Source organism: Haliaeetus leucocephalus, unplaced genomic scaffold, assembly GCF_000737465.1.
Source record: "Haliaeetus leucocephalus isolate CR32 unplaced genomic scaffold, Haliaeetus_leucocephalus-4.0 Scaffold174, whole genome shotgun sequence".
In the NCBI taxonomy this organism is placed as follows: domain Eukaryota; kingdom Metazoa; phylum Chordata; class Aves; order Accipitriformes; family Accipitridae; genus Haliaeetus; species Haliaeetus leucocephalus.
The window spans coordinates 13,767-33,987 of NW_010972610.1; the positions used below are offsets into that span (position 1 = coordinate 13,767).

Sequence of the window (20,221 nt, forward strand, 5' to 3'; positions counted from 1 at the left end):
TTCCGTCCCTCTGGGTCCCTCTGTCCTCAGGCTGCCACCTCAGCGTTGTCTGCTGGTGATGTGGGGGGCCCCGATAGCCGGGGCAGGGCTCTGCCAGCTCCGAGTCAAAGCTTGGTTTTCCTCTTGTGGCTTCTGTGTCACGGGAGGTTTAATTATAACCCCTTCCATCACGTTCTCCCAGCTTATCTCGCGTGGGTCTGTGTGCTCACTTCCTCCCCGCTGACAGCATCTCTGCTGGGTACCAGCCACTGTCGCTCCTGCAGGCGAGCAAAATCGGCTTTGGGACCTTGGGACAGAGAGGCGAGGGTCCCAACGCTGGCTGGAGGCCCCAGGGCCAGCACAGGTCTGGAAAGTGGGACCCCCCTCGCGGGCTCGCCAGTGTGAGGTGCAGCTCTTGCTTGCCGCTAGAAGCTGAGTCCTGGCTTTCGGAGAGCAGAGACGCTGCCAGAGGGGAGGAGGAGGAAGGACGCCAGAGGGGCCAGCAGTCAGAGCTAACCCGTCTGTCTCCTCCAGCAGGTGACGCAGCAGTGGGGACAGCCCAGCCGCCACCATGGTCGCCCTCTCGCTGAAGATCAGCATCGGCAATGTTGTCAAGACGATGCAGTTCGAGCCCTCCACCATGGTGTACGACGCCTGCCGGATGATCCGCGAGCGGGTGCCTGAGGCCCAGATGGGACAGCGTAAGTCCACAGTGGGGCTGGCTGCCATGCCAGGGCCACCCCAGCTTAGGTCCTGGCATTTCATCGGTCTCCCTTTCCTCTCCTGTCTCTGTGCCCGTCTGGGCTTTCCCAAAGCAGTGGGGGGGGGTGGGAGAAGCAAGGTCCAAGTCCTCCTGCCCAGTTGAGGTGAGGGACAGAACTCCTCTGGCTCCCTCCTCGGCACCCCAGAAGGAACTTGCGGGTTTGGGGGGTAGGAGAACACATTTGGAAGTGAAATAACTCAAGCTCTTTGAGCCTGCTACCCTTTCTGTCTCTGCACCTCTCTCCTACTTGCATCCATCACCACTAGCCAGGACTAGGTGGGTTTAAACAGTTGCAGAGGTTCTAGGGAGCCCTAATAAACCATACATGAGATAATTTTTCCTTTCCTGGGGGATATATAGTACTCCATCGGGTCTTTCCCCCGCCGGCAGCTCTGCCAGGCCTGTGCTGGTGCTCTGTTACCTTGCTAAGCTTTCTCAGCTCTAATATCTCTGTGCTGCTGCCAGGCTTAAATTTAAGCTTATGGCTCACAAGCTCATGATGTGACTCACACCCATGCGGACGTGGCCTGTCCCCGGCATGGATGGGGGGGCTGGAGCTCCGGGACATTGACTTGTGGGCTCTCCTGGGTCCCTGCTGCCCCTGAAAGCAGCTGTGCCACAGGGGAGAGGCAGCAGGAGGTCAGGAGTCGTGGGAAGAGGAGGGGGAGCGCGGAGACATCTGGGAGCAGCAAATTCCTCGAGGAGGAAAGGAAATGCCTTCTTGCGCGTGCCCGCCTGGCCAGCAGTCTGGCAGACCGTGGCTTTCGGTTTCGGAGAGGGACTGGATGTTTGTGTGGATGCGGGGCTGTAGCAGTGTTGGAAGGAGCATTGCATTTCCTGCTCCTGGACATGAGCCAGCCTGCTTATAAAAAAAAAAAAAAAAGTGAGGGGAAAGCCTTAAAGGGAACTGCTTATTCCTGAGTTCCTTTTCAGCTGCTCACAGCTTTTCTTTTCCTATCAGTTCTTTGCAGCTTTTGTTTCTCTTTGCTCTCCTTACCCAGTGGCACTTGGGGGTAGCTTTTTGAGCTGCCCTGGTTTTTTGTCACCTTTGGGCTGGGGGAGCTTCAGTGTAGGTTTCCAGCTCTGCTCTTGCACTGTCTCAGGAAGTGCCTCTCCCCGCCCAAGCTATGGATCTGGGGCAAGCTGCTCAGTTTTCAGTGCTTTAGAGTTATCCTCTTGGGATTTGCTTTGAAAATAGCTTTTTTTTTTTTTTTTTTTAAATAAAATGGCAAGCCTCTGTGATTTTTCTGCTCCCTGTTTAGTAGGATCCTAAAGGCAGTGTTAGCCAAGCAGGAGCAGGGCGGCTCAGGAATTTGTCCTTCCCCGCAGAGAGCTGCCAACGAGATGACGCGTTATAAACATAGTCAGCCAAGACAGCCTGCGGCGCAGGGTTGTTGCAAAGGTGGAGGAGGACCTTTGCCAGGGCAAAGCCAGGTGTGGTCCTGGCCTCTTGCAGCAGGAAAACAGGGCTATCCCTGGGGCTCTAAGCTGGGGTGCCACTGCCCGGACTCCAGCAGCAGCACTTTTGCCAGGTACCCCAGTCCTGAGGGAGCAGGATTTGGTGAAGAGTGCTTATTTGCCACTTCTGAGACCTTGTAAGACTTGATCCCATCCTCCTTCAGCCTCCTCCTCCCCAAACAGAGGAGTCCCAGGTCTTTTAATGCCTCCTACCAAGGCTTTATCATTTAAGTTTACCCTCTCTATATCTTTTCAAACTTTGCTACATCCTTCTGGGGAGGTGCAGACCACACCACCATGCAGTACTTGAGTGTGAATGTGGCTAGGTTTTATAGACCAGTTCCCAGCACCCTTCCTGGTGATGCCCAGCATTTTACTACCTTGTTTTGGTTGCTACTGCACGTTGCACCAAAGATTTCAGGGAGCTGTCAACCACAACTCCAAGCTCTTCCTTCTGTTGTGACTATCAGTTCCAAGATCAGCATTGCATAGGCATGCTTCAGATGATTTTTTTGGTAGATAACTATGGTAAAACACGTACCTCAAAGCTTGCTTGCCAGCTTTGTTGCCCACTCATTAGCTTTAGGCTCCAGCATTCATGGTACTGCTGCGCTTTGTGCGCTGGGCTGCGCTGATGCACATCCCTGGGCACAGGCTGGCATCGTGGTCGCCCTGTCCTGCTCAGGATTACCCTGGCAGAGACTTCACATGTTTTTCAGCCAATGATTTTGGGCTGTTCCTCTCGGATGAAGACCCAAAGAAAGGGATCTGGCTGGAGGCTGGGAAGGCTCTGGACTACTACATGCTTCGCAATGGGGTAAGCATCTATCCCACCTCGTTCCAGCTGGTACCCACCTTGGCTCCACGGTTGGATGCGCCCGCAGGGTCGAGCTGGTGTGGGTGCCTGCCCTGCTGCCTTGCATCGTGCCCTGCAGCACCCCATGTCCCCCCGACAATTGCATCAGGGAGATGGGAGCTGTTGGCGTGGTGGTGGGATGCGGGCACTCTGCGCCAGTGCCACTGCTGGTAGCTGTGGTCCACTGTGCCCACAGGACACCATGGAGTACAAGAAGAAGCAGCGGCCCCTGAAGATCCGCATGCTGGATGGGACAGTGAAAACAGTGATGGTGGATGACTCCAAAACCGTCACGGACATGCTCATGACAATCTGTGCCCGGATCGGTGAGAGGAGGAGGCAGCAACAGGGGGGAAGAAGGGAGGTGGGGAGAGTTGGGGCTACCACGGGAGTGGCAGCAGCTCTGCAGTGGATGGCCTGGCAACAGGGATGGTTGAGGGGTGCATGATGCTGGGGAGGGGACACTGCATCCCTGCGTCACTCCAGGCTTTATATTTGGCAGTGATGTGCTGAGCTTAGCCCTCTGTGCTCCTGCAGGCATCACCAACTATGATGAGTACTCACTTGTTCGGGAGATTATGGAAGAGAAGAAGGAGGAGGTTACTGGCACCCTCAAGAAGGACAAGACCCTGCTGCGAGATGAGAAGAAGATGGAGAAGCTCAAGCAGAAGTTGCACACAGATGACGAGTGTAGGTGCCTGCATGCGCTGGGGATGGGGTCAGCTCATGCCGAGGGCAGCAGGGAGGGGAGCCGGGCCCCCTGCAAGGGGAAGAGCTGGCACAGGGGAGCAGAGGTGACAGTGGAGAGCACTGTGACAAGAGTATATGTGTCCACGCTCCCTGGAGTCTCTCCTGCCTGGAGGCCCAGGGCAGAAGGACGAGAGCTGGGATGCACCAGACGGACATCCGTTTCTCACTCCGCTTGAGCAGCCCCAGGGCCGGGACCAGCCCTGCCTGGGTGCCCATCCCTGCTCATGCCCTGGCATTGCCTGCAGTGAATTGGCTGGACCATGGCCGGACCCTGCGCGAGCAAGGCATCGACGACAACGAAACGCTGCTGCTGCGGCGCAAGTTCTTCTACTCTGACCAGAACGTGGACTCACGAGATCCTGTGCAGCTCAACCTGCTCTACGTGCAGGTACAGCTCCCTGGAGCACCTGGCTCCGCTGCCCCGTGCCAGCTCCCTGCCAGGGCTGGTGGTTAAGGGTTTTGGCCAGGAGGCACCATGGAGGGCACTTCAGGATGCCCAGTTATCTCCTGGGTAAGAGCCAATGCTGGCAATCCCAGTCCTGCCCTCTGCATAATCCAGAGCTCCCCAGGGGATCCTGTGTCTCCTCTGTCTGGCAGGAGCCATCCTGAAGTCCTGCCGCTGTTCCTCTCCCAGGCTTGGTGATGGTCCCTGTGGGGGACAGCCTGGTCCTAGATCCTGCTCTTTTTCAGGGCTGCTTCTTTTAAGCCTGGAAAACAGGTCCTGCTCAGTGTCGAGGGGAGTGGTGGCAGGGCTGCGTGGCTGCCCAGCCCACGGTGGTGTCTTCTTTTCCCACTCAGGCTCGTGACGACATCCTGAACGGTTCCCACCCTGTCTCCTTTGACAAAGCCTGCGAGTTTGCTGGCTACCAGTGCCAGATCCAGTTCGGGCCGCACAACGAGCAGAAGCACAAGCCGGGCTTTCTGGAGTGAGTGTCCCTGGGACCCCCTGAGCTTGTCTCAAGGTGGCTCAAGGAGCTTGGCAGCCCCCAGCACTGTGCCGGCGCACAGGGCTCCAGGGATGCAGTTGCCTCTGGTGTGACCATTCTCCTCCCTGCAGCAGAGTGCCCAGGCGTGGAGGTCCATGCAGGCTGCAAGGGGTGCCAGCCCCCCATACTGTTCCCTCTGGCACCCACCAGGGACATGCATCCAGCTCTGATGGGGGGGGGGACGACCCCAGCCCAGCACATGGCCTCCCCTGATGCTGCAGGAGGGGCTGCATCCTCAGCACCTCCACCCCGCTCTTAGCAGCTCCTGGGACAGCTTTTGTTACTGCAGCAACCACCTCCATCCTTCCTGCTCCCAAAAACTCCCAGTCCGTGCCCTGGCTGGGGTTTGTCAGAGGCTCTGGGTTTGGCCTCTTCGTAGTTGAAGAGAAACGCTGGCTTCAGGCTCTGCTGCTAACAGCTGTCTTGGCTGTCTCTTGGCAGACTCAAGGATTTCCTGCCGAAGGAGTACATCAAGCAGAAAGGGGAGCGCAAGATCTTCATGGTACGTGCAGGGGGGTGTTGAGACCTGGGCTTCTTGTTCCTCCTTGCCAAAGGTTGAGGCTGCTTTTGTCTGAAGGCAACACGTAGCAGCTTGGCAGGTGAGAAACAGGAGCAGGAACCTGTAGGTGGGCAGACAAGGCAGCCTCTGAGGTCCCAGAGGTCAGAGAGCGACGAGCTGTAGCAGGGGCAGGGGATGTCGGTGGGGTGGGGAGAGCCTGTGACAGGGCGATGGTGGCATAGCCAGCGGACTGTGAAGCTAGCATGATCTGTCTTTGCTGTTGCAGGCCCACAAGAACTGTGGGAACATGAGTGAGATTGAGGCCAAAGTTCGCTATGTGAAACTTGCCCGTTCCCTCAAGACCTACGGTGTCTCCTTCTTCTTGGTCAAGGTAGAGCAGCAGCCCCCCTGGTCACACATCTCGCTGACCAAAATTACTCTTCTCCAGCATCCCTCCATCTGTCGTGTCTCCAGCTGCTAGCCGTTAACCCACATTGCTCCAGTTTTCCCTGTGTCTCCACTGTCCACCTCTTCTTCTTGCCTTTCCCTGTGCAGTGCCTTCCCACTCCTTGCTTCACGCTTTTTCTCATTTTCAAGGCCCATGTCATGGTTGTCCCCACCAGAAAGTGTGGCTTTGGGGGTGTTTCGTAGCCACAGCAGGTCTCAAAGGTCTCTGCCTGGATGGATCCGCCCCAGAGACAGCCCACAACCGTTCTGTTTTGGCCCACAGGAGAAGATGAAGGGGAAGAACAAGCTGGTGCCGCGACTGCTGGGCATCACCAAGGAGTGTGTGATGCGTGTGGACGAGAAGACCAAGGAAGTTATTCAGGAGTGGAGCCTGACCAACATCAAGCGTTGGGCAGCCTCACCCAAGAGCTTCACCCTGGTAGGGACCAACACTGGCCCTCCACCCCCTCCCCAGCGGTGCCCCCGTGTGGGGCTGCTCTCACACCAACGCCTCTCTTGGGTATTGCCCCACGGTGGGACAGCCTTGCCCTCCTCTGGTGCCTCTCCTGGCTCTTGTTTTGGAGGCCGGCGCTTGGGCGCTTAGCGCATACCAGAGGGGCTCAGGATGGCTGCCAGCGCCCTGCTCCAGTGCTACCCTGTACCCTGCCATTGCAGGATTTTGGAGATTACCAGGATGGTTACTACTCAGTGCAGACGACGGAGGGGGAGCAGATTGCCCAGCTGATTGCCGGCTACATCGATATCATCCTCAAAAAGGTGAGGCTGTGCTGAGAAGGGCACTGATAATCGGCTCCTCTCCAGAGAGGGGTGCAGGATGCCCCTTCCAGCTGCCTCCAGACAGCCATTGGCACACGGTGCTGCTGGGGGAGCTGGAGATCGGGCAGGGGGACCCTGTGGCCCTGGTACAGTGCCTGGCAGCAGGAGGAGGGGAAGGCTGGGAGGTATGTGCTGGCTGATGCGTTTTTTCTTTCCCTCTGCAGAAAAAGAGCAAAGACCACTTTGGACTGGAGGGGGATGAGGAGTCCACCATGCTGGAAGACTCCGTGTCTCCAAAGAAGTAAGTCCTCCAGCAGCAAGTTAGCTGCCAAGCAGGAGTTGAATGGAGAGCAGGCTCCAGCCAAGCTTGCAGCACAGTGTGTCTGGAGGAAGAGCTGCCAGTCCTTTGGTGGCAGCACTCCCACAGACCTTGGTGCTGGGGCTGTGGGCATCCCTTGACCTGGTATTTCCCCCCGTTTCAGGTCGACTGTCCTGCAGCAGCAGTTTAACCGTGTAGGCAAGGCAGAGCTGGGCTCGGTGGCCTTGCCAGCCATCATGCGGACAGGTGCTGGAGGGCCAGAAAACTTCCAGGTGGGCACAATGCCGCAGCCTCAACTGCAAATCACCAGTGGCCAGATGCACCGAGGGCACATGCCTCCCCTGGTAAGTTCTCCCTGTGTGCACCGTAGGGCACAAACTGTGAAAGGTGCTTATCTGGCTCGTGTAAACCCACCCGTTTGGGTCCATGGCCAGGCATCATCTTGCTGTGAAGAGCAGGGACTCTGTGCCGCTGGCCTTGTGTGCTTGCTGGCCTGGCTGAGCTGGTGTCCTCCCATACCAGCTCTGCAAATGTGAGCTACACCCTGGTGTTTTTCCCTGGCTGGCGGCTCCAGCCTCTCCTTCAGGTTGAGCTGCCCAAAGCTGCTGTGCCTGGCCAGCCCCACCAGTGCTGTGGTTTGCAGCAGAGCCCCGCGCCTAGCTTCAGGGCCCCCCATGTCCTCTGCAGCTGGAGAGGTGCTTGGAAAAGGCCATGAGAAGGCTGTTTTCTTTGGCCTCGCTCAGCCTGCTGTAGGGCTTGCTGCAAAAGCCTTGTGGGGTCCCACTGCATCTGCTCCCCACTCCCTGAGAGCTGGTTAACTGTGGGACCCACTTGTACCCATGGTGGGACGGGGCATTTCCCAGTGGGAGGTGCAGAGGGGAGACCCCCTTTTTGCTAGATGCACCCCCCTTTATGGAGACACCTACCTAGAGCACTGGCATCAACAGCACATTATACCATGTTGCAGGGGTGCACATGAGCCAAACGTTTAACCCTAGATTTTGAGCTTCTGGTGTACCTCAGTCTGTCTCTGTGTTGCAGACTTCAGCCCAGCAAGCCCTTACTGGCACCATCAACTCCAGCATGCAGGCTGTGCATGCAGCCCAGGCCACGCTGGACGACTTCGAGACCTTGCCGCCCCTCGGGCAGGATGCTGTGAGTTCTGGGTGAAGGCAGGGTGCTGGGGGGGGACCTTGCTGGAGGTTGTCAGCTGGGCTGGGTGAGGCTGGCCACATTCCTAGGAAAGGTTTCAGCAGCTCCTGGGAATATCTGCTGCCTGCAAAGAGGTGGGGTTGTATCCCACTCTGGGTGCAGGAGTGGAGGGGATACTTGGTCATGTTGCTTGGTCAGGATGGGCTGGGGAGTTCTGGGTGGTCACAGCTCTTCCTTCCCTCTTCTGTGTCTCCTCTTCCCTGCATCTTTCTGTGTGAGCATGGGTGCAGCTACCCACCACCTCCACGACCATCTCCTGACCCTGTTCTCCCCATTTCAGGCATCCAAAGCTTGGCGCAAAAACAAGATGGATGAGTCAAAGCATGAGATCCACTCCCAAGTGGATGCTATCACTGCTGGCACAGCCTCGGTGGTCAACCTCACTGCAGGTATGTGGAGGGTCGGAGAAGAGGCATGCCGCATCTCTGGAGAAGGCTTGGTCTTTCTTGTCTGGCTGAAGGTCACGGCTCCTGCCCTTCATCAGAGACTGGAGGAGCCAGCCTGCCCCAGCTAGAGCTAAATCAGCCCCAACTGCTGCTAATATACCTGTAGAGCTGGCCATGCCCCCACAGCTCGCCCTGCCTTTAGACCCCTGCCTTTGCCCAGCCCAGTCCTTCCTTCCAGTCCTTGGCTGACCAGCCATCCTCTGGACCAGGAGCATGTTGTCCAGTCCCTGCCATAGCTCTGGGCACAGCCGTGGCACAATGCAGCTTTCTTTCCCCAGGCTCCCCTGCCCAAACTCAGCTAATGTGACAACGTTTCAGGCTGAGGAGCCAAAGGGTCTCTCCCTCCCCTCCCAGGAAGGACAACCACATCGGTGACAGGCACAGGGATGCTCTTCGAGCATCACTTGAAGTGCATCCCATCTTCACTCATCTCCTCCCTGTGCAGGGGATCCAGCGGACACAGACTACACTGCCGTGGGCTGCGCCGTCACCACCATCTCTTCCAACCTGACGGAGATGTCCAAGGGTGTGAAGCTGCTGGCCGCACTGATGGAAGATGAGGGAGGGAATGGGCGGCAGCTTCTGCAGGCAGCCAAGAACCTGGCGAGCGCTGTCTCGGACCTGCTGAAAACAGCACAACCTGCCAGCGCTGAGGTGGGGGCAGGAGAGGCTGTGGGGCTGAGAGGAGGGTGGAAGCCAAGGGGAACCACTGTGTTTTAGGGCTTGCTCACGAGCCCAGTGTTGATTTGCCTCGCTCCTTGCAGCCTCGCCAGAATCTCCTGCAGGCTGCTGGCCTCGTGGGCCAGACCAGTGGGGAGCTGCTGCAGCAGATTGGGGAGAGCGACACCGACCCCCGGTTCCAGGTGAGTGTACCCGGCGGCAACCAGGGATGCACATTACGTAAAACCATCAGCCTTTGCACAGGACCTGACAGGAGGGCTCTGGGCCAAAGCTTGGCCAGTGCCTGGCGGTGACTTTGCTGAGGGAGGGGAGAGGCCATTGCCTATCTCTATGCCTAGAGCTGCTGTGATATAACGCCTCTTGTCTTGTGGATTCCCATGTAGATCCCAGAAAGCCGGCGTGCTTGGATCCTGCCTGCCTCTGACCCACAGACGGTAAAAGGGGGCTGTAGGCATGGCCTGGTGGTCCCTGCCCTCTCCACCATGAGGGCTGTTCCTCTCAGGACTATCATCTGAACTCTTTGGAGAAGGGCGCTTGTCAAAAATCTGCTTTTCTGGTGGTTGGCTATCAGAAGTTTATGCACTCGGGTTGCCGCTTGAGTGAGCACTGCCTTGGGAGTCCGTCCTTGCAGGCGCCTTGGCTCCTGCCTGTGGGAGCTGCCAGTCTGCCCCTATCAGAGACCCAGAGTGGCTGGAGCCCTGTGGGGTGGTTTGTTTGGGCTGAGCTGATTTCCAGCTGCCTTGCTTTCCCGCAATGGCTCCTTCCAGGATAAGGGAGGTAGCACACTGTGCTGGGGAGGAGGATCCAGCCATACTATAGACCAAAACAAAAAAAGAAGGAAGGGGTTTCTGTTCATGGTGGCCGCACAGCCTCAACACAAGCAGAAGAAGCCTGGACGGATAGCCAAGGGGAGCAGAAAAGCTAGCACCAGGGCAGGAAGCCATGCTTGACCAGGTGGCAGTGCCAGGAGAGGGCAGCCGCAAGGGGCGGATTTAGGATCTGCAAGACAATTTGCACACATGCAGTGGGATGCTCTGCCTCGGACCTGCCAGACCCGAGTGTATCTACTTCCCTCCTTGGGCTCATATGCAGGAGTCTGAGGACTCTGGAGCTGGGTGCATGCACTCTCTGGTCTCTCCTCCTGGATGGAAAGGTGGTGGGTTGCAGTGGAAGTAGTCTTGGCTTGCAGGAGGCAAAGGGACGCTGTGAGACTTCTGGCTTGGTGGCTGGAGGCTTAGCTGTCATGGGGTGTGGGGCTGCTCGCCGTGAGCACGCACACGGCAGGAGGACTGTAGGCACAGCAGGCAGAGAGCGCTGCCCTGCATGCCAAGGTCTTTGCCCCAAGCATTTGCTGTCTAGCATGGGTGCTGCCAGTTTTCGCTGGCAGCGTGCCACGGGAGCGAATCCTGAAGGCTGCGGTGTGCTGTCAAGTCTGATGCCCTGCGGGAAAGCAGTTTGCTGTGTGCTGGTTGCTGCTGGTTGCGTGCTGGCAGGGCAGCCCCATGCCTTCCCTGCTGCCCCTGGGGGAGAGGAGGCTGGTTGCTGTGTCATACCTCTCTTTTAGCCCCGGGAATGACAGCAGAGATGTAGGGCATTGCTAACGAGCTAGAAAACAGCTGGCATGCCTGCAGTACAGGTAACCAGCATGGGCAGCACCTCCCGCTCCCCTCTTGCTAGTGGGGTGAGCCTGCAGGCAGCTGCCGCCGGTGTATCTGTACTGCAGCCGGCTTGTGCCTGCCATTTGGCCGGAGGGTTTTGTCATTTTTTTTGTTGTTTGGCAGTGCCAGTGGTGCCTTGCAGCAGGTTGTCTCTGTGGTACAATCGGGGACTTGGCGTGGATTGTTGCCTGGGGAGTGGGCAGTGAGCAGGTCGTGGGTGTTGGGGTGATGCTGAGCATTGCCCAGGCTGCTCTGGGCAGAGTTCGTGGCAGTGCCGCGGTGCAGGCTGCGGCTCAAGACCAGATTACAGCCTCGCCGCCGGCTGTATCACACATACCGATGGGGTCAAGGTGTTGCCAGCCACTCCTGGTGTTCAGTGCTGCCGGTGCTGGGACAGAGTGGATGAAAGGTCCCCCGAGAGCTCACATTTCCCCGCTGAATATTTCACAAGAGCCCTGCGGGCGGCTGCCGGTGCTCACACTGCTGTGGCTCCCATGCTGACCTTCTCCATCCCCCCGCAGGACATGCTCATGCAACTGGCGAAGGCGGTGGCCAGCACCGCTGCCGCGTTGGTGCTCAAAGCCAAGAACGTGGCTCAGAAAACAGAGGATGCGGCGCTGCAGACACAAGTGATCGCTGCTGCCACCCAGTGTGCCCTCTCCACCTCGCAGCTGGTGGCCTGCACCAAGGTAAGCAGCAAGGTTAACCCTTGCCTCGGTGGGGCTGCAAGCATCACCTGGCTGGTGGCAGCTCCACGGTGGGGTTGTATGTGTGCCAGGACCACACGTCCTCAGACGGGACATGAGGGGTCTGGCGCCAGAAGCGTGGGCTGCCTTGGGCTGGGGTCCCTGCCACTGTGCCCAAGCACTGAGTATCCTCTTTGGAGGAGCAGAAGCTGGAGACAGCTGTCCCTGCACAGCTCCTGCGAGGAGCCCAGCATGCTCGCTGCCCAGCCTTTCTCCTCCCCTCCAGGTAGTGGCTCCCACAATCAGCTCCCCAGTCTGCCAGGAGCAGCTGATCGAAGCTGGCAAGTTGGTGGCCAAGTCGGCAGAGGGCTGCGTGGAGGCCTCCAAAGCAGCGACCAACGATGACCAGCTCCTCAAGCAAGTGGGGGTGGCAGCCACAGCCGTCACCCAGGCCCTGAACGACCTGCTGCAGCACATCAAGCAGCACGCCTTGGGTGGGCAGCCCATTGGGCGCTATGACCAGGCCACCGACACCATCCTAAATGTCACCGAGAACATATTCAGCTCTATGGGCGATGCTGGTGAGAGCAGCTGATGGCACCCAGGGTAGCGCACGGTGAATGGGGAGGTATTGGGGAACCCATGGGACTTGCTAACAGGCCACCCTTTCTGTCCCAGGGGAAATGGTGCGGCAGGCTCGTATTCTGGCCCAGGCCACCTCTGACCTCGTCAACGCCATCAAAGCAGACGCAGAGGGAGAGACGGACCTGGAGAACTCACGCAAGCTGCTGAGCGCAGCCAAGATTCTGGCCGATGCCACCGCCAAGATGGTGGAGGCTGCAAAGGTCAGTGGTGTGGGAGAGGATGGACGCTGGCTTTGGCCCCCAGGTCCATCCAGCGCCGTTGGCTCGATGCTGCGGAGGGGGGCAAGCAGCCCTTAGGTGCGGGAGGGGTTCCCAGAGGAAGGTCCTGTGCTGAGCTGGGGACCTGTGCAATGGAGTGGGGCTTCTGCTGGTGCTGTTGGTGGCAGCAGAGGAGCTGCTAGCTCTTCTGCTGCTGAGCTCTCCCGGAGAGGCTTTGGGCATCTCCCCTGCACCGCAGGCAGCCAGGCCAAAGCACAGGTGCTGCTGCTTCAGGACTACAAAGGTCCCTGTGTTCCCTGCAAGGTGTGATGGGTTTGCTCTTTCTCCAGGGAGCTGCAGCCCACCCAGACAGCGAGGAGCAGCAGCAGCGGCTGCGTGAGGCAGCAGAGGGGCTCCGCATGGCGACCAACGCCGCAGCCCAGAATGCCATCAAGAAGAAGCTCGTGCATAAGCTGGAGGTGAGATGCCGGGCAAGGGGGCCGCAGAGGGCAAGCAGGCACGGTCAGCAAACAAGACAGGGCCAGGAGCCCCCACATCCCTGCACTTTGCAGAGGGATAAAGTCATTTTCATGTACAGTGTCTGTGCTGCATCCCGCAAAGACCCTCCTACTGCTCCCTTCCCTTCCCTTCCCTTGTGCACACCGTGTCACTTTGGGATGCCGGACATCAAGGATGCTGGAGAAGCTCCGGTGCCCCAGGCAGAGGCATGAGAGGAGAAGTTTAGGGGGAGCTCATGGTGGGGGGACTCAGGGCAGGCTGCCCTGCTGCTGGTGCTAACCCATGCCTCTCCCCACCAGCATGCAGCCAAGCAAGCTGCCGCCTCCGCCACCCAGACCATCGCTGCTGCGCAGCATGCCGCCTCCTCCAACAAGAACCCTGCTGCGCAGCAGCAGCTTGTGCAGAGCTGCAAGGTAAGGGTCCGGGCCTGATCCTGGCGTCTCCTGTGCCGCCTTTCCCCATCCCTTCTACCATCAGCCACACCAGGGTTCCATGCTCGGCTGTAGCGGGCAGGCAGGACCTTGAGGTCCTCATGCAGCTCCCCTGGGAGCCGATCTTTCTGTCACTGGTCCTGGATTAGATTCGTCTCCTCCCAGCCAAGCCTCTCCAGTGATCCTCCTCTCTGGCAGGTGGTGGCAGAGCAGATCCCGATGCTGGTGCAGGGCGTGCGAGGAAGCCAGTCCCAGCCGGACAGCCCCAGCGCCCAGCTGGCTCTCATTGCTGCCAGCCAGAACTTCCTGCAGGTACCCACGCTGCCCAGAGCCTCCTACACCAGCTCTGGCATTACAGCTTTCCTACCATGCCTGGCCCTCCTAAGATGCTGGGAAACCTGCTGCACATAGGCAGCGGAGAGATGCTGCCTGTTTGTCCCCTCCTCACTGCTTTTCCTTTTGGCTCGGCAGCCTGGTGGGAAGATGGTAGCTGCAGCCAAGGCCACTGTCCCTACTATCACGGATCAAGCCTCTGCGATGCAGCTCAGCCAGTGTGCCAAGAACTTGGCCGCAGCTCTGGCTGAGCTCCGCACAGCTGCCCAGAAGGTGAGAGGCTGGGTCCCATCCTGCAGCCAGACCCTGGAGCAGCGGGCACGACCCAGTGGCAGGTCGTGGTCTCTGCCACAGCAGGGTGGGCTCAGTGGTCACCCTGCTCACCTTCCCTTCTCCACCACCTCAGGCTCAGGAGGCGTGTGGACCCCTGGAGATAGACTCCGCGCTGGGTCTGGTGCAGAGCCTGGAGAGGGACTTGCAGGAAGCCAAGGCAGCTGCCCGTGATGGCAAGCTCAAGCCTCTGCCGGGAGAGACGGTGAGGACGCGGGGAAGGGCAGCACAGGGTGATGCAGGGTGGGCGCCGGGGCAGGGGGAGCCGCCAGAAGGTGCAGACCACCAGCATGTCCCACTCATCCCCCTGCAGATGGAGAAGTGTGCCCAGGACCTGGGGAACAGCACGAAAGCCGTCAGCTCCGCCATCGCTCACCTCCTGGGAGAGGTGGCCCAGGGCAATGAGAACTACACAGGTACTGGCCTCCACACTGTGGCTGGGAGAGGGGAGAGGGCTGTGTCGGCAGTCACTGACCTCTTTGTCCCCCCCCAGGGATCGCTGCCCGAGAAGTGGCCCAGGCTCTGCGGTCACTCAGCCAGGCTGCCCGTGGTGTGGCGGCCAGCACCGCCGACCCGCAGGCGCAGAGCGCCATGCTGGAGTGTGCCAGTGACGTCATGGATAAAGCCAACAACCTCATCGAGGAGGCGCGGAAAGCAGTGGCCAAGCCCGGTGACCCAGAGAGCCAGCAGCGCCTGGCCCAGGTGGGGAGGATGGGTACCTCAGTGTGCACCCCCAACCTGCAGTAAAGGCATAAGGCTGGCCAGGGGATGGTGACTGCTCTTTGCTTCTCTGCAGGTGGCCAAGGCAGTGTCACAGGCCCTGAGCCGCTGTGTTAACTGCCTGCCAGGGCAGCGAGACGTGGATGCTGCCATCCGCATGGTGGGAGACGCCAGCAAGAGGCTGCTCGCAGATTCGGTGAGCTGAGCTGGGGCGGGAGGGGAAAGGAGGAGCCTTGTAGGGATGCAGGCTGGTCTGTCTGCACCGGGTTCCTCTGTAGCATATCCCCAAGCATGTGCCAGATCTTCATCCTCCATGTCCATCCTCCTTGCTGCCTCTCCTAACCTGTCTCCCTGCCTCCAGTTCCCTCCCAGTACCAAGAGCTTCCAGGAGGCGCAGAGCCAGCTGAACCAGGCAGCCGCGGGACTCAACCAGTCTGCCAACGAGCTGGTGCAGGCATCGCGTGGCACCCCTCAAGACCTGGCCAAGTCCTCCGGCAAATTTGGACAGGACTTCAATGAGTTCCTGCAGGCAGGAGTGGAGATGGCCAGCCAGTCCCCGGTGAGAGCAAATGCCTGTTGGGGGACTCTGGGTACAGTGAGAGGTTTGGGATGCCTGAGAAAGTGGCTGACCACAGGCGGGGTGACTGGGCAGCAGTGGTTAGGGTGGCTGTGGCCAACGCGGAGGGTGAGGTGGGGTCTGCAGCTGTGCAAAACTGCAGCAGCAGAAGGGGAAAGTGGCTTGGGGTTAGTTCAGCGAGTGTTGCTGCCATATTGCTGCTGTTGGCGGACTAGTTGGATGAAGGGAGCTGTCTCAGCTCAAAAAAACACCGGAGAAGACCCAGCGTGGATGTGGAGCTTGGAAACCTGCTGCAGGTAGCTCTTCTTCTTCCCTTGCAGAATAAAGAAGACCAGGCGCAGGTGGTGTCGAACTTGAAGAGCATCTCCATGTCCTCCAGCAAGCTGCTGCTGGCCGCAAAGGCACTCTCCGCCGACCCCACAGCCCCCAACCTCAAGAATCAGCTGGCAGCAGCGGCACGGTAGGAGGAACCACTCCGTGTGAGCTGTTTGCTGTAGCGGTGGGACTGGGTGGTGGAGCTGGCATTGATCTGTGGGTCTTTCTCCCTTGTCCCTGGCAGGGCTGTGACTGACAGCATTAACCAGCTGATCACCATGTGCACCCAGCAGGCACCGGGCCAGAAGGAGTGCGACAATGCCCTGCGGGAGCTGGAGGTGAGAAGCTACATCTTGGCGAGGCAGCGGAGGGGCTCGGATGGCTTGTGGGGGAGCTGTGCCCTGCTGCGAGGGGCAAGAGGGAGCAAAGAGGAGGTGCAAGTGGAGGGCGCAGACCCTTCCCCTTCCTGAGTGTGACACCTGTGTCCCTGCAGACTGTGAAGGAGCTGTTGGAGAACCCCACCCAGACCGTCAATGACATGTCCTACTTCAACTGCCTTGACAGCGTCATGGAGAACTCCAAGGTGAGCCCTGAGCCTGGAGTGGCGGTTTGGGGAAGGACAGGGAGAGTTTGGGAAGGATGTGGGGGCAAAGGGAAAGGTGATTCCTCCCCCGTTGATGAAGCACAGTGAGGTCTGACACTCGGAGCCCTGTGGGAGCAGAAGGTGATGTCCATAATCGGTGCATGGTGTGTCCTGCAGGTGCTGGGCGAGTCCATGGCTGGCATCTCCCAGAACGCCAAGAACAGCAAACTACCTGAGTTCGGGGACTCCATCAGTGCCGCCTCCAAAGCTCTCTGTGGCCTGACGGAGGCAGCTGCCCAGGTGAGACATGCTGGGTTCCAGCTCTGAGCGCCACCCCTCGTGCGTAGTTGCCATACACACCCCTCCCCTGCCCCTCAAAGCCTGGACGCGTGGTATGGTGCTGCCAGCCTCCTCCGCAGCCCGTGAGCCTTTCCCCTGTGCATGAGGTCTCACTGCCTCTCTCGTGTTCCTAGGCTGCCTACCTCGTGGGGGTCTCAGACCCCAACAGCCAGGCTGGACAGCAGGGCTTGGTGGACCCCACTCAGTTTGCCAGAGCTAACCAAGCTATCCAGATGGCCTGCCAGAACCTGGTGGATCCTGCCTGCACCCAGTCCCAGGTGAGTATGAGTTGGGGCACCATTACAGGTATTTTCTGGCATGAAAGAGGGTGTGAGGCTAGTTGAGAGCTGTGTCCCAAGAGTTGGCCAAGATTATGGCTAGTGTCTCATCAGGTCCCATCAGCTGTACTGGGAACCAGCTGGCAGCTTTGGTGCAATGGTGACAGTCCAGATTGGGGGGCTGTATGGGCGTGCAGGACCTTGGCAGTCTTCCTTGAGTCCTGAGAGGGACCTCTATGCTCACTGGTGCCCCACATGGGGCTGACGCGAAGGGAGAGCTGTGGGGATGGGGAGCCATGGTGGATCCTGCCTCACCCTGCTTTTCCCCACAGGTGCTGTCTGCAGCCACCATCGTGGCGAAGCACACCTCGGCCCTGTGCAACACGTGCCGCCTGGCCTCCTCCCGCACTGCCAACCCTGTGGCCAAGCGCCAGTTCGTCCAGTCAGCCAAGGAGGTGGCCAACAGCACGGCCAACCTGGTGAAGACCATCAAGGTGCGGTCTCTCCCGGGGCGCCGTGGTGGGGATGGGATTTGGGGCCTGGTGGGGGCTGGGTAATTGCTCTGGTCTCTCCACACCAGGCCCTGGATGGCGAATTCAACGAGGAGAACCGGGAGCGGTGCCGTGCTGCCACTGCCCCTCTCATAGAGGCCGTGGATAACCTGACGGCCTTTGCCTCCAACCCGGAGTTTGCCACCGTTCCTGCTCAGATCAGCCCAGAGGTGGGATGCCACAGGGGCAGGGAGGGATGTGGCCTGGCTGTAACAGGGTGGGAAGGAGCTATGCCTCCCTCTGAGCTTGGGATGGAGTCCCAGTGCTGGGCTGGTGCCTTGGGGGGGTGTGATGGGGAGGTGGCAGCAAGCCTTGGGCTTCGAGGGGCTGCTCCAGGGTGAGGGAGTAACTTCCCCTGCACAGTCCCTTGCCTCACCAGCCCATCCTCTCCCTGTGCAGGGTCGCAGAGCCATGGAGCCCATCGTCTCTTCAGCCAAGACCATGCTGGAGAGCTCTGCCGGCCTCATCCAGACTGCCCGCTCCCTGGCTGTCAACCCCAAGGACCCACCGCAGTGGTCGGTGCTGGCTGGCCACTCTCGCACCGTCTCGGACTCCATCAAGAAGCTGATCACAAACATGAGGTGAGGCAAGTCCTGCCCGCTTGACTGTGGCCCTGTCCCTGCTGGCAGGTACCCCTGCTCTGAGCGAGCATCCGTGGGGACGTTTTGGCTCATCATCTCCTTGGCTGCTGCCGGCAGGGGGAGGCAAGGGATGGGACAGAAGATGCCATCCCTCTTGTACTGCATGGGAGCTGCTCCTCCAGCTCTGGCATGGGTTGATGGGAATGCATGCCAGAATGCCCGGGCTCTGTGACGCTGGGTTGTCCCAAAGCATGGGAAAGGGGTTCTGCTGCTCACTGGCATTAGCCGAGGCTGGGGGCGAAGGGTTGGTGTAGCACTGCCAGTGCTGGACTGATCCATCTGTCACACAGGGACAAAGCTCCAGGACAGCGGGAGTGTGACGAGGCCATCGAGGTCCTGAACAAATGCATGCGGGAGGTGGACCAGGCCTCCCTTGCTGCCATCAGCCAGCAGCTGGCTCCCCGAGAAGATATCTCCCAGGAGGTGGGTCGGGGATGTGCTGCTGCAAGCTTAACAGGGATGGGCATCCTTCCCCCTGGCTCCCAGCAGCCCGTGGCGACCCCAGCCCTGCTGCAGCCTCACGCGATGCCCTCTCTTTGCAACAGGCTTTGCACAACCAGATGATCACGGCTGTCCAGGAGATCAGCAACCTGATTGAGCCCGTGGCCAGTGCGGCGCGGGCTGAGGCCTCGCAGCTGGGGCACAAGGTAACATGGGGATGTCAACTGCTGATGAGGCACTCAATGTGCATGGAGGAGCTCATGGCGGGAGGAGAGGCACAAGCAGCCAGGGCTGGAAGCTGCTGGTGCTGATGCTGCTTTTCCCTAGGTGTCCCAGATGGCTCAGTACTTTGAGCCGCTCATTATGGCGGCTATCGGCGCTGCCTCCAAAACACCCAACCACCAGCAGCAGATGAACCTCCTGGACCAGACCAAAACGCTGGCCGAGTCCGCCTTGCAGATGCTGTACACAGCCAAGGAGGCTGGTGGGAACCCCAAGGTGAGCAGGAGGTGCACGTGTCAGTGGCGTGCTCCCCTTCACATGTGGGTGACGGTGTGGTGTGTGTGGGCTAAGTGTGCGGCATCACTGTCGGGAGGGGAGCCACTGCCTCACTCTGGCTTGTTCTTGCAGCAAGCTGCCCACACCCAGGAGGCTCTGGAGGAGGCCGTGCAGATGATGAAGGAAGCAGTGGAGGACCTGACCACCACCCTGAACGAGGCAGCCAGTGCTGCAGGTGTCGTGGGGGGCATGGTGGACTCCATCACCCAGGCCATCAACCAGGTGAGTGGAGTGAGGAGTGGACCTGGCCAGGGCTGAGGATGGGGGAGAGGAAAACCCTGCAAGGTCTCTGGGCTGGGGCTGGAGCCAGAATCTCGTGATGGTCTCTTGCAGCTGGACGAGGGGCCAATGGGTGAGCCAGAGGGGACCTTTGTGGACTACCAGACTACGATGGTGAAGACAGCCAAGGCCATCGCAGTGACTGTGCAGGAAATGGTGGGTGCAAGCAAGCCTGTCACTGCAGAAAGTGTTGCCTGACACCCAGGCAAGGCAACTGCCCTCCTTGCTTGCCCATCGCGGCATGGGGCCACTCCAACTCCTGCTCTTCTTCCATCGGCAGGTCACCAAATCCACCACCAACCCAGATGAGCTGGGCATACTGGCCAACCAGCTCACCAATGACTACGGACAGCTGGCGCAAGAGGCCAAACCAGCTGCCCTCACCGCCGAGAACGAGGAGGTGCGAGCGTGGGGAGAGTGCTGGAGTGTGCTGTGGGGCAGAGTGGGATCTGCTGGGGTGTGAGAGCAGAGGACAGGGACACTCGAACCTCCCGTCAGAGCTGGGGGCCGGCAGCATTCATACCTCCCCCACGACATGGTGTGGAAACGTGTGGATCAAAGCCTTGTTTGTTTTTTGCCCCTCCTGAGTGGGAGGATTGAGAGAGAGGAGCTGGCTGGGGCTGGCTAGTGTTTCCCAGCGGGTTTCACGGATGCGGGGCTTAGTTCCCTGCTGGCTCACGCGCTCGTTTCTCTCCAGATCGGCTCCCACATCAAGCGCCGGGTGCAGGAGCTGGGTCATGGCTGCGCTGCCCTGGTCACCAAGGCTGGAGCCCTGCAGTGCAGCCCCAGCGATGCCTACACCAAGAAGGAGCTGATAGAGAGTGCACGCAAGGTTTCTGAGAAGGTAAGTGGTCCAGAGAGAGGGGTGACGGTGTGGTGAGAGGGATGCTGGATTGAGCCACATGCCCTTGGAGCGACCATGCTAGGTTCTCCCCTGGTCCTCTTGGGCTCTGCTGGCTCTCTCAGC

The 20,221-nt window shown here is 59.5% G+C and overlaps 1 protein-coding gene across 4 annotated transcripts in view; it reads left to right on the top strand.

Moving 5' to 3' along the window:
* Window positions 1-203: 203 nt before the first annotated feature.
* The window catches only part of TLN1 (talin 1), a 30,367-nt gene continuing 10,349 nt past the window's right edge, over window positions 204-20,221 (top strand). The window contains exons 1-44 of one of the 4 annotated variants that reach the window (XM_010563940.1): window positions 204-385; window positions 517-680; window positions 2,920-3,017; window positions 3,253-3,382; window positions 3,594-3,746; window positions 4,052-4,194; window positions 4,605-4,732; window positions 5,234-5,294; window positions 5,578-5,682; window positions 6,022-6,177; window positions 6,414-6,515; window positions 6,740-6,816; window positions 6,998-7,178; window positions 7,876-7,989; window positions 8,327-8,435; window positions 8,938-9,146; window positions 9,257-9,355; window positions 11,353-11,520; window positions 11,804-12,098; window positions 12,196-12,362; window positions 12,710-12,838; window positions 13,178-13,291; window positions 13,508-13,621; window positions 13,781-13,915; window positions 14,049-14,177; window positions 14,286-14,388; window positions 14,466-14,674; window positions 14,769-14,888; window positions 15,054-15,251; window positions 15,590-15,729; window positions 15,829-15,922; window positions 16,078-16,167; window positions 16,345-16,467; window positions 16,641-16,784; window positions 17,117-17,278; window positions 17,365-17,505; window positions 17,735-17,916; window positions 18,267-18,399; window positions 18,522-18,623; window positions 18,745-18,915; window positions 19,048-19,197; window positions 19,309-19,410; window positions 19,535-19,654; window positions 19,952-20,098. In XM_010563940.1, the coding sequence (XP_010562242.1) occupies window positions 551-680; window positions 2,920-3,017; window positions 3,253-3,382; window positions 3,594-3,746; window positions 4,052-4,194; window positions 4,605-4,732; window positions 5,234-5,294; window positions 5,578-5,682; window positions 6,022-6,177; window positions 6,414-6,515; window positions 6,740-6,816; window positions 6,998-7,178; window positions 7,876-7,989; window positions 8,327-8,435; window positions 8,938-9,146; window positions 9,257-9,355; window positions 11,353-11,520; window positions 11,804-12,098; window positions 12,196-12,362; window positions 12,710-12,838; window positions 13,178-13,291; window positions 13,508-13,621; window positions 13,781-13,915; window positions 14,049-14,177; window positions 14,286-14,388; window positions 14,466-14,674; window positions 14,769-14,888; window positions 15,054-15,251; window positions 15,590-15,729; window positions 15,829-15,922; window positions 16,078-16,167; window positions 16,345-16,467; window positions 16,641-16,784; window positions 17,117-17,278; window positions 17,365-17,505; window positions 17,735-17,916; window positions 18,267-18,399; window positions 18,522-18,623; window positions 18,745-18,915; window positions 19,048-19,197; window positions 19,309-19,410; window positions 19,535-19,654; window positions 19,952-20,098 (5,877 nt within the window). In that variant the 5' untranslated portion in view covers window positions 204-385; window positions 517-550. Of the gene's footprint in view, window positions 386-506; window positions 681-2,919; window positions 3,018-3,252; window positions 3,383-3,593; window positions 3,747-4,051; window positions 4,195-4,604; window positions 4,733-5,233; window positions 5,295-5,577; window positions 5,683-6,021; window positions 6,178-6,413; window positions 6,516-6,739; window positions 6,817-6,997; window positions 7,179-7,875; window positions 7,990-8,326; window positions 8,436-8,937; window positions 9,147-9,256; window positions 9,356-11,352; window positions 11,521-11,803; window positions 12,099-12,195; window positions 12,363-12,709; window positions 12,839-13,177; window positions 13,292-13,507; window positions 13,622-13,780; window positions 13,916-14,048; window positions 14,178-14,285; window positions 14,389-14,465; window positions 14,675-14,768; window positions 14,889-15,053; window positions 15,252-15,589; window positions 15,730-15,828; window positions 15,923-16,077; window positions 16,168-16,344; window positions 16,468-16,640; window positions 16,785-17,116; window positions 17,279-17,364; window positions 17,506-17,734; window positions 17,917-18,266; window positions 18,400-18,521; window positions 18,624-18,744; window positions 18,916-19,047; window positions 19,198-19,308; window positions 19,411-19,534; window positions 19,655-19,951; window positions 20,099-20,221 lie in introns of those variants that run through there. The other 3 variants (XM_010563941.1, XM_010563939.1, XM_010563942.1) reach the window with 3 other exon arrangements.